The sequence below is a fragment of the Tursiops truncatus genome, chromosome 4, assembly GCF_011762595.2.
Source record: "Tursiops truncatus isolate mTurTru1 chromosome 4, mTurTru1.mat.Y, whole genome shotgun sequence".
NCBI classification, from domain to species: domain Eukaryota; kingdom Metazoa; phylum Chordata; class Mammalia; order Artiodactyla; family Delphinidae; genus Tursiops; species Tursiops truncatus.
In genome coordinates this window covers 73557341-73575284 of record NC_047037.1, presented here as the reverse complement: position 1 = coordinate 73575284, position 17944 = coordinate 73557341, and the positions used below count along the sequence as shown (strand labels likewise).

Genomic DNA, 17944 nt, shown 5'->3' with positions numbered 1-17944 from the left:
TAGGGGTCAAGGACTGAATTGAGGGGCAAACTTGAATTTGGCGGGAGGACAAGAGCCAGTGAAAGACACACGGATGACAAGGGAAGGACAGGATGACATTAAAAGTAGGAGTCAGGAAGGCTGTGCATGCAGAGATACAGCAGAGAGAGGCCATGGACACCAGGCCTGCAAAAAGTCCAGAGATGAGTCAACCAAAGTCCCCAGGACTTTCCCGAGTGTCGCTCGGCAGATGGAAGATGGTCAGATGGCTAGGGGTTAAGGTTCACGAGGGAGAGGTTCTGGAAGGTGAGACACTGACCCCTAGCTGTGGAATTCCCCATTCCTGTCCCCCCACCCCTCGGAGCTTTCCTGGGATCCTCGACTTGGGAAACACTCTTCAGAGTGCTGTGCAGCTGGGTGCCTTGAATCTGCACGGTTGTATCTTAGAACTATGATAGCAGGTTTCTTTGTAATTTTAAAAGATTTTCCTGAAATTCAACGGCTCACACAGGGAGGGAAGAAAAGAGACTTTAAAAAGATAGAGACTGTCACCCCCCCCCCCGCCCCTTTCTTTTTAATCCCTTTGGTGTGATGGATGTGGAAACCACAAGAGGAGGAGGATACTGTTCACAGGAACTTTAAGGGAGAAGGAAATTAGGCTCCTATTCTCAGAGATGAACTTAAGAAATCCCACACGTTCACAACTGCAAAGCACTTTTTACAGGATAATTTCGGGGGGGGCTAAGTTATCCTGTTAGATCCTGACATTCTGAGTGGCAGGTAGGATAGGAATTCTTGCACCATCTTATAGAAGAAAAAAACTGACTGAGGCTCAGTACTGAGGTCACTCGCCCAGAATAACCCAGAAAATAAGTGGCAGAGCAGAGACTAGAGGCCAGCTCTTTCATTCCAGTATCTTTCCTAATTAACACACCCACATGGACACCAGGATGGACCAAGAGGGAAGTTCAGCCAGCTCTTCCCAAACTAATGGATGGTGTGTGTGGCCTGCTTCGCCAGCTAGCACCCACAGGGCTTTGCATCATTCATTCTGGGCAGAATTGGGAAATCGGCTGGGTTGTCTGTGGTACCCCCATCCCTCTCCAGAGGCGACCTCTGTCCTCAGGGACCCCAGCAACCAACTACTCTGACCCTCACGTGACAGGACTGGGGCCCAAAGGGATAGTAACAGTTCCAAATCCACAATGTGGTCAGTGAGTGGCATTTACAAATTTTTTTAAATGTTCACTTTCACACTCATTAGGATAGCTATTATCACAAAAATGAAAAATAAGAAGTGTTAGCAAGGATGTGGAGAAATTGGAACCTAAGTGCTTTGCTGGTGGGAATGTAAAATGATGCAGTTACTGCGGAAAACATTTTGGTGGTTCCTCAAAAACTGAGACATAGAATTACCAGCTGTTCCGGCAATTCCACTGCTAGGCATATATACAAAAGAACTGACAGCAGGGAATCAGATACGTGTATACCCACGTTCAGAGCAGCATTATTCACAATAGCCAAAAGGTGGAAGCAACCCAAGTGCCCATCAACGGGTAGATGGATAAACAAAATGTGGTATATGCATACAATGGAATATTATTCAGCCTTACAAGGGAAGGAAATTCCGACACATGTTACAACATGGGTGAACCTTGAAAACATTATGGTAAGCGAAATGAGCCAAACGCAAAAGGAAAAATATTACATAAGTCCACTTATCTGAGGTACCTAGAATAGGTAAAGTCATGGAGACAGAAAGTAGACTAGAGGTTAGCAGGGGCTGGAGGGAGGGAGGAATGGGGAATTATTACTTAATGAGTTTCTATTTGGAAAATGAAAACTTTCTGGAAATGGGTGGTGGTGATGCTTGTATAACACTGTGAACGTAATCAACGCCAGTGAATTGTACACTTAAAGTGGTAAAAATGGTAAACGTTACGTTACATATATTTTACCACAATAAAACATGCATATATTTACCGAGCATCAACCCCACACAAGACACGGTAGAATCTGCTCCAAGGAGCTTCCTGCTTCCAAGAGAGCCGAACCACGGAAATAAATCCCTGTGGTGCTGCTGCGGTGTAGGAAGTGGCCCAGCAAGGCAGAGGGGGCGCCCGGGGAGTCTGGAAGGCACAGGGCTAAGACCAGAATCCCATCCTCCCTCCCCCAGCTGCCGCCCCCTCCTCCAAGCACCCCCGGCCTTCCATAGCAGAGCCCTCATGGCCTCCCTGTCTGCACCCCAGGAATCCTCCAAATGAGGGGGATTTCAGGCCAGATGGCCGGCGGCAGGATATTTTGGGGCAGGCAGGAACCTTGGGCGCTCGGGGGGGAGGGTGGCTGCAACCTCACCAGAAAGGCAGCCGCCTACTCAGCTCGGCCACTCTGGGCAGTGTTTTGAAACGCTGCTGCGGATGTAATGATTCTGGGTGGAGGACATTTAGGAGCCAAATGAGTTTGTGTGAACAAAAGACTCAGCTCTCGATCTGGACTGTCCAGGGCTCTCGGGGAGTTTCGTTTCCTTCCTTGTTCTTACCCTGAAAGGAGCGGCCCCAAGAAAAAACACACACATTGAGAAGTGTTTGGACCTAAACTCCGATGATGTGATTTTTAAAAAGATTCCCCTGGAACAGCCCCTCGTAATGAAAAGCATGAAGTTTATAAGGCACATTATCCTCCCCTCCCCGTGAGAGAGTGAGCTTTTGTCCAGATGCCCATCCTCCAGGACAAAAGGCTGAGCCGTGACCCAGAGTCGGCTGACCTGGGGCCCCTGGGTCTGGGGTCAGGCTTCCAGAAAGGGAATCACCCCTGAGGCGGCCTCAGGGGCACTAAGGAAAGAGGCTGCCTATCCAGGCAGGAATGAAAAATGAAGGACCTTGGTATGACCTCATGCTCCTTGCTTTAAAAATAATTCTATAGGTTTAAGGGGGAAAAAAAGGACCTTGAGAAACAGACCTAGGGTCAAAGGTCAGAAGATTCCCATTCAATTAAATAAGTAAACAAAAAGGCTTTCTGTGGGGGGCCTATACCTTGTGCCTCGGTTTTCTTTGCCCCTCTTACCCTCTGAAAAATAAACGCCCATGGAGGGGCTGAAGAAGAGGCTCCTTAGCAAAGAGGCAGTTTTGAGAAAGAGGCGGAAGCAAGCGGCGGCAGAGGTGAAGGTCGGGGCCGGGGGTGGGAGCCCGGGGAGCCAGCCTCCCTGCCTCCCGCGAGGTCACCCTGACATTCGCTCACACCCAAAGAGGAAGCCTGGTGGCAGGGCTCCACCAAAGGAGGCCTGCCAGGTTAGTGAAACAATAAAGAGGCAAGGAAAACATCCTGGTTCCGAGGAGGAAGGGGGAGAGGCGTGGGAAGGGGGCAGGAAGCGCCGCTACCGGGGCGGCGGGCGAACTGAGCCAGACGCCGGTGCCTTTACACGTTCTGGGGTCCATTTACTCCACTGACTTGTAAGAAGTGGCCCAGGGCTTTAAGGAAACCAGAGAAGCATCATTTGTCTGGAAAGTTTACAGCATTAGAAAATGTACACATTGGACCGATGCTGAGGCCTGGACTGGGGAAGGGGAGGAAGGTGGTCGCCAAGGTCACTGCCTCTCAAGGGACGGGGGACGGGGGGCGGGGGGGGGGGGGGGAGGGGCGGGCTCAGCGTGGGAACGCGAGGAGCCCGCAGGGGTTTAAGTAAAATCTATTTCAGAAGATACATTAAAGGTTTACTGATAGCCTTTTAAAATTAAGATTGGGAAACATGACACTCGATTCAAACATAACCATTATTTAAAAAATCAAGTTGTATGCCACAGCCAGTGAAGAAAAAAGATAAAATAGAGGGAGAAGAAAGGAAGGGGGCTGAAAAGAGAAATAAAAGGGGGAAACTTACAGAGGGAGGGAGAAATAAAGCTAGGGAGAATGTTTTTTAAAAAGATGCCCACCAGAGTAGGGTAATGATTGGCTATTATTATGGCAGCCAAATGAGGGGAGCACTTGCTCCCTGCAGGCACGTGCTCAGCATTTCGCAGGGACCGTCCCCGTTAATCCTCTTGGCAATCCTGGGAGGTAGGTACCATTATTATCCTTATTTTCTGATAAGGACACTGAGGTATAGTGAGATAAGTAAATTGGCCAAGGTTGCACGGCAAACAGTAGCGCTTGGTATCAACCCAGGTCTGTCTGACTCCAAAGATCAATTTAAAAAGACAGAAATAAAGAATGAAGGATGGGAGAGGAAGGAGCAAAACAAAGACAGCTTCTGAAAGGGAAACAGGAAAGGGCTGAGGAGGACCTCCTGGTGTGCTTCCAGGATGACCTCCAAGGGACTCCGGGGTCCACACTGCGGCTTCACAACCCAAATGGGGTGACACGCCTTCACAGCCTAGGTCACCCACTGTCCAATGGAATTATGTGTACTTAATTCCATCTGATTAACAAGTGATGGGATTTAGGAGGAGGAAGGAAGAAAGGGAGGATGGGAGGAACGAAGGGAGGGAAGAGTCCACACTTATCACCTGTGAGTGAGAAAAGGCAATGAGACAAAGATGATGGAGGTTTTGAATGTGCAATGGAGAGATTAACAGGACCATTATCAGGCAAAGGGTGGTCGGGTCTAGGGGAGGAAAGGGAGACATGTCTGCGTTTATAACCGCTATCTGTGCTGTTGAAAGTGAAGCAGGATAAACGAATGTGTCAATGTCTGACTGGTGGCTGAAGGCTTGGAACTGGGTTTCTGCAGAGAAGAAAGAGGAGGATCTCCCCCTCAGAGAAAACAGGTGAAGCCCTGCTGTCTTCCCTCCATGCCTTCCTTCCTGCAGTCCTCCTACCTAGAGTGCCCTGCTTCCTTCCCCTTGGCCTTCTGGCGAAATCTGACTCATTTCTCACACCCAGCTCAGAGGCCACCACCTCCAGGAAGCCTTCCCAGAGACAACTCTCTCCCTCAACACTAGTTTTACCTTGTTATACAATTATAACTTACACAATCCCATTTCTGTGTCCCTTATGAGAGACTGTGGCTCACAGGAGATGCTCAATAAATGTTCACTTCGCTGAGTTGGAGGGAGAAGGCCAAGGGCAGAGCTGTGAGGAACATCCCATTTGGTGGGAGGGGCAGAGATGGGAAGGAGCTATTTAGCCAGTGCCAGCTGAGAGGACAAAGAGAAGGAGGCTTGAAAAAGGCCACTGAGACTTCATAGAATGTTCTCCCACTTTCTTCTCACCTCCTGCATCTACCTTCTCCATAGAGCCCCACCTCACTTAGAGTCATGATACTGCCCGATGTGTTCCAGGGGAGCATTAATGACTAACCCATACGCAGCACATGCATGTTTACGAAGCTCGTCCACGTGGATTGATTCATTTCGCCCCTACAACAACACCGTGAGGTGGACACAACTGGTATTATCCTCTCCATTTTACAGATATGGAAGTTGGCTCAGAGATGAAACAGCTCGCCCAAGGTCACAGTCAGTTCACTGTATTATAACTCATTACTTGCTATGTCTACATTTAAACGTGGTTTCACAGTCATAATTATATCTGCTTCTCCTCAAAAGCCTTGTTAAGGAAGCAGAATAGACATTATCATCTTCATTTTTAACATAAGGAAAGGTGGATGTTAGGCAGCTGCCCAGTGCCACATACCTAGAAAGCAAAGGAGTTAAGAGCAGAAGTCCTCTGACCCCGTCAGAGCCCTGGAGCCACCACTGGCATCTGTCTTCCCAGCTCTGCCAGCGGCATTCCATTACCACAAGGCACAACTATACTATAAATAATTCCTAGCAAACCACAAGAATTCACCTACCCAGTGAGTCTGATCCCCTTCAAGGAGGTCCCATCAAGACCACACTTATTCCAACAATGCTGTCATTGCTCGAGCTGTTTTCTAAAAATCTCTGATTTTCAATAGAGCCTGCAGAATATTATTCTCTTGACTCTCCTGGATAACGACAATTTTTTCATCCCTTGATAAGGCGTTTAGATTGTTTTGGACACAGACACAAATTCAAAGCCCAATCTAGTGACTGATGAAGGCGATCAAGATGAGTGAACCCGTTTTGGATCCAGGAGGAGATTTAACTGCAAAACTTCAGCAGCGAGTCACTTGTGCCCCACACACTGGTTCTAAAGGTAGCTCCCAACTCCTTCAAACACTTTGGAGGCGTGTCAATGACCTCCAAAGGTTCTGACCTGGAGGGGAACGCTCACTGGCCACAGAGGTCTAACTATGACTGATTTTCAAAGGCTTATTAGTTTGGAGTCACGTATACCTCCTATTCTGTTTTTGTTGAATCCTAATTGCTTCACGTGTGTTAACTGGGTCTCCTCAGATGATTATAGGCAAGGGCTGTGGCACTGAGTTTTTCTGACTTCAAATCTTGCTCTTTTCTCTGAAGCTAAGGAGAGAGAGAGTTCTAGAAGACCACAGGTGAAGTTGGCAGGGGTCCAGGGTGAGAGCGGACTAGGTAACAGAGGTCCTTGGAAGGTGGCCTTGAGCCCTTTGCATTCAGAACTTGTCCCCTGGCCAATGAGCCTGGAGGTGAAGGGTGCGTTGTCACCAATACAATGGTCAGTATTAATCGACATTGGTTTCGGGAGAGTCGTTGTGGCCAGTATTTATAGAGCTCTCCTGCCCAGGCACCTCGCAATCTGCTCCACAGGGGATCACGACACTATATTCCCTGAGCGGGGCCTGTTAATAGCCCATTTGACAGATGAGAACCTGAAGGTGCAGAGAGGCTGAATAACCTACCAGGGTCCCACAGCTGGCCAGTGGCACTGTTAGGGTTTGGACTGAGGCTATCTGACCCCCCAGCCAGGACCTCCCCAGGTCTGTGACTGCAAAGCCAGGAGGCCTCTCCTCCACACCCGGCAAAAGATGATCTCAGAAGGGCTCACCCATGGCATCAACAAATGTCCTGGTGGCCCCAGAGGCTACAGGAGTGACACTCATCCCCACGTTGAAGCTGCTTCCACCTCCTACTACCACCCGGGGAAGGAAAACGGAGTGGTTTTCAATACTAGCCTAACATATGGTAATCACTAGTCAGGACCTTGCCCAAAGAACAAAAATCCCACCAGATTACTACCGGGTGTCCCTCTTCCGTATCCTTGCAACTCCTTCCCTCCAATGCGACCGCCTCCGTTCAGACGCCCAGGATGGCGCAGGGCCAGCTGGAGAGCTTGACCTTGGCCTCTGCCCTCTTCTCATCACCCGTCTTCCTCCCTGGTCTTCGTCTCCCAACTTATCAAAGACATCGAGCACAAACTTGTCAAACTTATCAAATCCATCTCCTTGCCTCCAGCAGCCCAGCTCCCTCCCAGCCCAGAGAGGTGGGGCCTGCTGTTATTCAGGGTCTCCAGTGAGTTGAGAGCCTCCGCTCCAGCGCTCCCAGCAACTCCAGGAACTGGGAACACAGAGCCTTGCCTGCTTCCTACACCATCTGACCTGCCAGCTTTCCTCACACACTCACGTGGCATGAAGTTCACGTACCCCAAACCAAAATATAGCTCAAAAACAATGTGTGCATTTTGAACATCTATAGCCTTGCCGGCTCCTTAAGAGATCTTGTACCCGGAGCCCTTGACCACGTGGTGGTGCAGGTGCTTCTGCAGTAGTACCCGGGCAGGCTGGACAGGGCCTGTGCTGGGCGCTAGGGCACAAAGAGGGATAAGACCTACTGCTTCCTCCCAAGGAGCTGCAGGTCTAGTGGGCTCACAAGTGCACGTTCAGAGCCACTGCGCGCGCGGCCCTTCCCTGTCCCTCACACAGGCTCCGAAAGCTCCTGGACCTCAAGCTGGGGAGCCTGGTGTTGAACCTCCTCACATTTTATACCAGCATCAGGGAAGTTGAGAGGTGCTCACAGGGTAAAGATGGGCCCTCTCAGAAAGGGAGCTTTTAGCATGGGATGGACCATCATTTCATAAAGAAATGGAGGCCCGGGGGGGAAGTGATAGGCCCAAAGTCACATGGTGACTAAATGGCAGAGCTAAAACTTGACCCCGGACCTTTTGGACCAGTTTTCACCTCTAGCCACTCCAGTTGCTGGAGCACCATTTCTACCCCCAACTACAGCTCTGTCACTGTGATGGTTGTGAAACTGCTTCACCGGTTTCTAGAACCTTTCCAGGAATACCTATGTCTATGAGCTGCCCCCATCACATCATTCGTTGGATGCATCTGGATTTGTCAGATAATCTCCCGATCTAAGGGGACCTCACACCTTGCATCGCACCCTGAACAAAGAATCCAAAAGTCTCTGAGCACAAAGTGAAATTCCTGACTCCGGCTGGGAATCATCCAGGGTAGATGGGGCAAAAGAGTGAGAGCCCGAAAACGAAATCGAGAGTCTTCTTCTTCCTCCTTATTTTGGACATAAGCCTATCATTTAATGACTAAAGATGGATCTTCTAAGGTCCTTTCTAATCCTGAGGATGTAGGATTTTCTGAACGTAAAGAGAATTCTCAAAGCGCTCTTACAGACCCCAAACAAAACACTAATTTTGCCCAGTACTCCACAATTTAAGGGATCAATTATTGCCAATGAAATGACTCTAATTTAGAAAGATGCAAAGTCCCTGTTGCATTCTCTTGCCCCATCCCCAATTCTGTATTCTAGTTCCTTCTAAAATACTGTATTTCCCCTCCGCCTGGTCACTTAGCCAAGGCACTGTGCTAGGCTACCTCCCTTCCCAGACGCAGGCTCCCTGGACACAGCGTGGTGGACAGCTTGCCAGCCTGTTCTGGAGGGACCCGCTTCCCTCAGCAGCGTCCACCAAACTTCCTGCTTGTCAGATGCCCTGTACAGTCAGTCACCCACAGAAACATCTTCTCCTCAACTTGCTGGTGAAAGTATAATCTGGTACAATTCAAAGGGGCCATTTGGTAGTACTGCCAAGGATCTTAAAATTATCCACATCCAGGAATTAACGTTCAGCAAATAATCAGATATAAATACAAAAATCTTTGCACAAAGATACTTAGTCACAGCACTATTTATGACAATGAAAAACTGAAAACAGTCTACATATCCAATAAAGAAATAGCTAGAAAAAAGTGACCACAGACTGGAATAATATCTATTCTGGAAATTCATACGGCTGTACACATGGATTGATATGTAGACAGATACATGGATATAGTTAGATAACTTTATATTCCATGTAAATGAGAAATAATAACAATTGCTAATATTTTAATACACTTCTAGTAGTTGGAATATGGGTGATAATTTATTTGTTGCTTTTACTTCTCTATAATTTCCAAATGTTATATGATAAACATATATTAACTCTTATAATCAGGAAAAAAACACAAACATTTAAAAAGGAAAGACAACCATGCAGCTTGGAAGTACCGAATGCTAGCACTTCATCCTGAGCCTAAGTTAAAAATGTCACCTCATGGCCTCACTGTTGACTGACGGCAAGCCAGGCATCTCTGGCCTGAGGGTCCCTGCTCTGGCAGGGGAAACAAACGTCAGGGAGGAGGGGCCCCTGCCTGATGAGGGAGAAGCATCCTCACCCTCTGACAGCTCCTGGGCGAACAAGGGAAGCGGGAACACAAGAAGCAAAAGGCGAACGCTCCCGAAACGTGCATCCAAACCCTTGTCTCCAGAGATCCCGCCACAGCAGCTCCCCAGCCACGGACCCCGACCACACCACACCCCACAGCAAGGATGCAGGGGCTCCACCAGCAGCCCCTCTGCCCTCTCCCTCCCCTGGAGAAGACTGTCCAGTCCACTGTCCTACCGCACTGGGGGGTAAAGCAGGAGGGGGGTGTTGGGTTGCCGACCCTGTGTTTTGCTGATCCAGGAATGTGAGGACAGCTCTGTCACAGAGACAGTACTGCGAGCACGCATCCCTCTTCCCACCTCCCACTCTCACACATGAAGCAATCGTTTATTCCACAAATCCATGAGTATTTACAACGTGTCAGGCCCTCAACTAGCCCTGGCTTCCCACAGTCTATTCTCCACATCACTCCTCTGCTTAACACCCCTCCTGGGGCCTAGAAGATGGTCTGCCCTCCTCACTGCCTTCTCCTGGTCCCACATGACCCAGTCACCGCGGCCTCCCTTCTCTCCATCCTGAAACATGCAAGCTCATTCCAGCCTTGGGGCATGTGCACTGGCTGCTCCCTCTGCCGGCAAGGCTGGTTCCACTAGAGCCCGGGACACCCCGTGCCTCGTCTCCAGGACAGGAAGGAGCTGGGCATGTAGAAACAACAGTCTGGTGGGTTAGGACTGGAGTGGAGTGAGAAGAGGCCAGAGAGCTAGCAGGCTCAGACCTGCTGACCTTGCGTGATTTTATCTCAGCACAACGGCAAAGCCGTCGGAGGGTGTTCAGCCGGAGAGCGAGGTGACCTGAATTACATTTTAAGAAGCATACTGGCTCCTGTGAGCATGAAGTAGAGGGAGAGCATGAGTGGATTCAGAGAGAACAGAAAAGAGCAGCGGAGATGAAGAGGGCAGATTCGGGATATATTCTGGAAACAGAAGCAACTGGAGTAACCACACACACACACGCACACGCACATGCACGCACGCACACACAAAGATGTAGAGGGTGAGGACAAAAAGCACGGAGGGCGGCTTTTAGGCTTCTCCTTTAAGTAACCAGGTGGATGGTGTTGTCAACTCCTGACGTGGGAAGATCTGGGAGTCAACAATGGGTTTGGGGTGGGAATCAAGGGTTCTAGGTCTCTGACTTTTTTCCTCTTTCACGTCACTGTTAAACTTTGCCCAGGGAGACCAACGTCTGCCATCTCCCACACAGTAAACAGGCTTCTTCCTGCTCTCCTAAAGGCTCCCACAAATTCTCAGAATGAAAGCCAGGGGCCTGCCCTCAGCCTCATTCTCCCCATCCCCCTTTTCCTTTCAACTGGGACAGTACGCAGATGAGACAAGACCCAGCAGATACACCTTAGCTTACCCGTTCCTTCACAGACAGTCGCCTTTTTTTTAACATCTTTATTGGAGTATAATTGCTTTACAATGGTGTGTTAGCTTCTGCTTTATAACAAAGTGAATCATCTATACATATACATCCATCCCCATCCTCCTCCCTCTTGAGCCTCCCTCCCACCCTCCCTATCCCACCCCTCTAGGTGGTCACAAAGCACCGAGCTGATGTCCCTGTGCTATGCGGCTGCTTCCCACTAGCTATCCGTTTTACATTTGGTAGTGTATATATGTCCATGCCACTCTCTCACTTTGTCCCAGCTTACCCTTCCCCCTCCCCGTGTCCTCAAGTCCATTCTCTAGGTCTGCATCTTTATTCCTGTCCTGCCCCTAAGACCGTTGCCTTTTATGCATACACTGTGCACTAACTCTAATCACCTGCCCGCCCACAGCCAGCCCCCAAGCTGCCAGGCCCTCACGGCCCCCGCAGGCCGGCCTGACCCCTTGCCTGGCACTGCTTCTTCCTCACCATCTACGCTGGATGTTCTCCACCCGGTCAGAGCTGGCTGCCTCTTCTCCCGTGACGTTCCCTGCTGCTGGGGCTCACCCTCCAGGCTGAATCAGCCCTGACCTCGTCCGAGTTCAGCTCTGCATTCTCAACTGGCCAAGGAAGGCTTCACCGGGACAGGCTGCAGTGTTTATGGTGAAGGCACCTCAACTGGCGCAAACCAGCTCCTCTCCACCCACCGCGCCCCCATCACACCTGCAGCCAGGCGGTCACCGGCTCCTCCTGCCTGGGCCCTTGCATCGCCCCCTTTCAATTTCCGCTCCCCTACATTCTCGTCCTGCTCTGTTTTCACCCTTTTCCTCCCAGGGTGTCGATATACTGCCCACCAGCACTCTGATATCTCTGACATGACTGCTGGGCTGTAGTAAGGGTAGATCTGTATGTGATTCACCCATGAGGCTCCGGCACAAGCACAATGAACACTGAGCAAGAAGACGACACTGCTCCTTCCTCACGAGCCCTCAGGGTCTCCTCAACGCGCGCGAGACAAACACGGCCGCCTTCCCAACCTGACCTGATCCTCCTTTCTAGCCCCGTCTAATGACTCCAGTTATGCTGGAGCCTAACTAGTCTCCTCAAGTCCTCTCCCCCCACCTTCCTGGCTGTTAACCTGCATTTAAAACATCTTGAGCGTTTCAATATTTGGGATTTTGCCCTCTCTGTCTATCCACATCCAAGCAACTCTTTCCTTCTCCCCAACGTGTCTCCCTGGGCTGCCGGCCCCATCCGTCTCTCCATCTCCATCCACACCATTCCTTGGGTCAGTGTGATCTCGTGACACTTGTTCATCGATGAATCACTCGTGCAACATCATTTCACTTTTTAGACATTTGGATCTTGTGCTCCAACAAGACTGCATGTTCCCTGGGGGCACGGCAGACTTGCACCTCACCCTCCCTGTCACCTGGCACAGCTCCTCACACAGAGAAAGAGCTCTGTACATATTTTCTGATTTACAGATCAGTCAAACATGATGCAGACTGAGTCACGTACCACACTCCAACAAAAGAAGAGAGAGAAGACAGGACAGAAACATCTTCGTTTCTATCTGCTCGAGATGCACGATGAATGGGTAGAAGAGGGCATAGAAGTTAAAAAGGAAACAATTTTACAGCCTCTGAATAGGGAACCATTTGACGTCTCCTCCTACTGAATAAGTACTCATAACACTTCCTCAGAATACCAGCGCTGTTCCCAGGAGAGCCCATTGAGAACATCACCAATTCATTTCAGTTTGGTTGCTAATGAATGTAGCTACCTCTGGCATCAATAACCTTATGGATTGGCATAGAAACAGGGCGTAATTCACAATCTCCAAATAAAATACCATCTTACACATGTAGAAAGACTTGCAGTCCCATCTTCGTTTATAAGATCTCTCCTCTGCAGGTTGCCCCCACTACTACTGCCACCTCCTCATTCTGTCTCTCATCCCAATCCTACAGTCCTCACTCTTGAAAAAAGGGCAAGAGCAAGGATCTGAGGAAGAGAGGAAGAAGAACAATGCACTGGAGAGGATCTTAGAGATCTAGGCAACTCTCACCCCATTTAACCCATGAGAAAACTGAGGCTGCATGATACTGTGGAATGAGCAAACGGATTTGGTCAAATCGATTAAAATTCCTCCTCCTCCGTTTACTGTCTGATCTAACATCACCAGGCTTCAGTTTCCACGACTGTAAAAGGGCAGTGATATCCCTCACAGGGTTGTTTTGAGGGTTAAATGGGACGAGGAATAAGTTTCAACCACACAGGTGCTCAAAGGCTAGAAGTCAAAGAGGGAGCAAAACTGATCTCCTCCCCTGTTGCTTCCTTCCTTAGGATTCTTGAAGGGGGGCACATTTATTGCAGCTGAAACCTCCCGTTCACACAAAAGGGGGTGGGGACAGAGGGCAGCCACTGAAGGAGGCAATAAGGGCTCAGAAACTTCAACTGCCATCTGTGCTTTGCTTTCTTTCTGAGCAGCTCTGAGACAACAGGCCAATTCTGAGCACACCGTTTTCAGCCAGCTGGGCAGGGCTGCTGGAAGGCACAGGGGATCACTGGGAGGGCAGAGGCTCCTTCCCCAGCTGTCCAGGACTAGGGGTGCAGTAACTGGCTAGCTGGGCAGCAAACACCTTTCATTTTCACCCTACCCACACCATTCAGCTCTCCGGCAGGAAACAGCTGTTCAGCATTTGCAAGCATGAAGTTAAAAGAACGTGGCTTTTAAACACACACGGGCCAGGATGAGTCCCTTTCCCCACATCCCTCCTTCTATTTGGGGCACCCTCCATCAAAGCAAGAGGGCTTCTCAGAAATCCCCACCACCACCGCCGCCAGCCTCGGCCAGGACATGCCCGGAGGAAAGCTCCCTCTCGTGCCAGGGGGCTGCCTCCTGTTTGGCCCAGATCTTCACTGCACTGTGTAAGGGTTCCCCCTCAGCTAAAGCTAAATGACAAGTTGGCCCACAAAGTTACAGCAACTCAGGGGACAGCTATGTAACAGCCCAGAAGGGGCTGGGCTCACGGCGCTTCCTTTACTCCAGGGAGCTGCATTTTTCTCAGATTATTATTCCTTGGTCTGGCTGCTCAGCTCGTTAGCGTCATTTCCCCTTTGGGTGGGAAAGTGCTTTCCTTCTGCACTGATTTTCATTATGACTTAGGCCTCCTCTTCCCCACCCCCGCGCTCATCTGCGGATCTCAGAGCGAAAGCGTGAACTGTGAAGTACGAAAGTCAAAGCGTATCCACTTAAGCAGGCAGAACTGTGGCTCACAAGCCCTGAGGTGTTCAAAACAAAAACAAAAACAGCAAGAAAAAGGAAACCTCGAGGACTTGGCATCCTCTCTACCGCCACTGGCTGAAACACCAGCAACAAGTTTAGCTTAACGGCCCGCGGGTGACAGGTGGGTGCAAAAGCTTATCAAAGGCCAAACAAAGGGGGGCAGTGCTGCCATCCAGGGACTTGAGGTCTAAGGCAGGCAAACAACCGACAGACAGAACGCAAGCACTGTTCCTCAACAGTGAGAACCTTGAACCCTGCCAGGAGCTTAAGGGGCTAGAAATGGCCCCAGGGAAGAAAAGGACATTCTCTGGTCCCTGCTGTTGACATCATATTTGGAAGCCCAGGCCATGAGGACCAAGCACTGACCACCAGCATCTCCGCAACACAAGGGGCTACAGGCAGTTTCCCCAACGATCAAACGAAGCACCTTATTTGTTAAGACTCAGGGCTCATAACCAGCAGCTTGCTGTTATGCACCTCCCCAAACATTAAAAGATCGGTGCAGAGCCTGGGTGGCCATCTGTCAGGGGTGCCGAGAGGGCAGATAACCACATGGGACGCTGTGTGGACCAGAGGGCTTCCGGAGGCCCCTGCAGTGGTGAGACTTGGCTGCCTCGGGAAATAACTGATTGCACCTTGTGATACATGGTGGCCGATCGAAAAGGGTCCAGAGAAAATCTCAGAGGTTATTAGGAAACGTGGACTCACTGAAATCACTTGATGCTTTCTTGTTCATTATTTCTTTTTCCCTCTAAGTGACGTGATGTGGGCCACCACCAGAAAGGCAGCACAGGTCCTGCCTGAATCCTAAGCCATGTTGGTAGCTTCTAGAAGTTTTCAACAGGTAATCAATTTCCTCTTTTCTCATCTCACCTTCCTAACATCCTACCTGAGATCTCGCCTTAGCTCAGGTGAAGTGCAGACACTCCTTGGGTGGTGTCTGTGCACAGTGCGGGGGAGGGGGTGGTGGTCCCAGGGGAGATCCTCTTAGGTAAGAGAAGTTTTGGACAACCCCAGCTCCTGCCTACCTGCTCTCTGGGACTCTCAGGTGCATTCCCCCAGAGCCTCACGCACCTGAAACCTCCATTGCTCTCACCTCCCCTAATGAATCTTTGTAACTGGGAAGGTTGCAAAGCCAGGATTAGCAGTTACCTGCCACACCTGTGAGGAAGTGTGGCTCACATATGGCGTTGCGGGGGAGAGGGGTGTCTGTGACCAGCAAGGGAGATCAGTCCCAACTCTTACCTGCTGAGTCCCTAGGCCAACTGCCTCCACTGTCTCTCTCCCTGTGACACCTAGCTGTGATGTGTGGGGATTCTCAGCCACGAGAGAAGGAGGGAGACTCCTGTACCAGCCTCATCCAGCCAGGCCCCCGCAAGTCAGCATCACTCCCACCCCTCCACTAACAAGATCAGGCCCTACAGCTAAGAAAGCCTGACTTCCAGCCAGAGAAACTGCTTTTAGTTCCTGAGATGGCCTCAATCCCCTGCACTCCACTTCCCATTTAGAAGATGCACAAATTTCTGCACAGTATTCTTTGGTTACTCTTGTAGTGTGAGAAAGCCAGGAAACATTGTCTTTTATGTTTTTGATTCCTTCCTGTGGAACTTAAAATGATGGATGTTGTAAGTCACCTAGAGTTGCAGTCATGGTGACTGTTTCTCTCGTAGGTCTGGAAGCTTCCTTCCCCCCTCTCTTCCCTTACAGTTCCTCAGTGTCTCAGTCTTGTGCCAGTGAGGGAGAAGTTCACGAGGACAAGGCATCTGCAATGACGGGATTACTACTGAATGTGGAATTGAGTTTTTACTGGAGGATCTGATGGGATTTTTTTAAAGCTTTTTTCTTATTTAATTAGAGGAAGCATCCCTAGGTGCAACGAAGCAAGCTAATTCCTATCCCAGAAAGTTTGTGTGATACGAGAGGCTTAAATGAAGTATCCATTAGAAAGATGAAACCTTCTCAGCCTTCACCTAAACTCCAAGACAACACCTACTGTTTCAAGCGACCTGGCTTCTCCGGACAACCCGCGAGAACGTATGCCTTGTGTCACTCACAGGAAGGCAGTGGCTTACGCCACCGCATTGCTGGCTTTGTTCAAAGCACTTTCCACTTATTTTTACTTTCATTTTGTCACATCATCACCAGGAGGCTGGGAAGAGCCGGGATCATTACTTCCATTTCACAGATGGACAGACTGAGATCAAAAGAGGTGACATCCCCAAGGTCACAATGGTATTACGGCTGGAATTCCACTCAGTCCTTAGCATTTCTTACAGACCCAAAGAAGGAACTGAATAAAAACGTCCGGAGGAGAGAGGGCAGGTCCCTCTGAGTCGACAGGCGGGGGCTGCGCATGGAGCCCCAGCTCACGGGGAAAGGAAAGGGGAGGAAAGGCTCGGGGACAGCCCTGTGGCAGCGTCTGTCTTGCTGGGCTTCACCTTGGAGCCCCATCTCCACACAGTTCCTGGAGTCTCTCTGCTTTAGAGAGAGCCAGCAGAGTGTTTGGTTTCCAACTACATCCTTTGTCCTTTACAAATATCCTCAGGGCTAGAACCCTTTAAAAAAATCAGTTATTTAAATTTGAAAGTCAGGCTCTGTACCAGAAGAGGCCTATTTCTGTATCTATAGGAGAAGAATGGGATTGGGGAATGGACCCGTCGGACGTTATCACCTCCGAAGTGGGAGACGTGCTTTCTGAAGGTGTGGATTTTTAAAAATTTCTTTCTTTTAAGGTAGGTGTATATGGGGTCCGGGGTACACCATGCGAGATAAGTTTTCTTCCAAGGGGATGGGGGGGAGAACAGGATGGTCACACCCCCAAGTCCAGCCACCCGCGAAAGCGGCTAGGAAACCACTCTCCCAGCTCGCTGCCCTCCCGCCCGGCCCCCCCGCGCTGGGTCCCAGCGCGCCCCGGGGAAGCGGAGCCCCCTCCGGGGTCGAGCGGCGCCGGGGCCTAGGGCGGGGGATGCGGCCCCGGGCGCGCCCACGCCCCCAGCCCGAGGCTCGCGCGGCGCCAGTCCCCGGCTCTCACTCACCCGCGCTCCTGCCTCCGGGGGCCCGGCCCGAGGGTCCCAGCCGCGTCGCGGCGCCCGGCGTAGTGGTCGTCTGGCGGTGGCCGGGGGGCGCGGGCCCGTGGCGCTCCGAGGGCGGCGGCAGCTCGCGCTCGGGGCCGGGCTCAGGCGACCCCGCCGGCCCCGCGCCTCCCGGAGAGGGCGGCTGGCCCCGCGTCCCGGGGGCGGCCGGCGGCAGCAGCAGCAGCAGCGGCAGCAGCAGCAGCAGCAGGAGCGGAGGCGGCAGCGAGGCCATGGTGGCGGCGCCCGCCCGCGCTCACATGCCCGGCGCGCGGGGCGGGCGCGGGGCGGGCGCGGGTGCGAGGGAAGCGAGCGGCGGGTGCTGCCCGGGGCCGGGGAAGTGAGCGAAGTGAGGCTGAGAGCGCGGTCCCCGCCTCAAAAGTTGTGGGGAGCCGCAGGAGGGAGGCCGGGGGCCGGGCGGGCGCGGCGGAGGCGGCCCCGGCGCCGCTACATGCTGATTAGCCCGGGCGGGTCGCGGGGCGGGCGGCTCCTCCTCGGGTTGACATCACCGGCCGAGCGCGGCCGGGCCGGGGGCGGGGAGAGGGCAGGAAGGGGGCGGGGGCCGGGCCCGCGAGCGCCGGCCTGGGACCGCGGGGGGAGGTCCTCGGAGCCGGCAACCTCGGGCACACACACACAGACACACACACACAGACACACAGACACACACACACAC

General features: G+C 51.4%; 1 protein-coding gene across 6 annotated transcripts in view; it reads right to left on the bottom strand.

Moving 5' to 3' along the window:
- HEG1 (heart development protein with EGF like domains 1) overlaps positions 1-17707 on the bottom strand; it is an 82257-nt gene extending 64550 nt beyond the window's left edge. For 4 of the 6 annotated variants that reach the window (XM_073804124.1, XM_033855723.2, XM_073804125.1 and 1 more), the window contains exon 1: positions 17236-17707. In XM_073804124.1, the coding sequence (XP_073660225.1) occupies positions 17236-17506 (271 nt within the window). In that variant the 5' untranslated portion in view covers positions 17507-17707. The remainder of the gene's footprint in view (positions 1-17235) is intronic. The other 2 variants (XM_033855720.2, XM_019922815.3) reach the window with 2 other exon arrangements.
- Between the last annotated feature and the right edge of the window lie 237 nt (positions 17708-17944).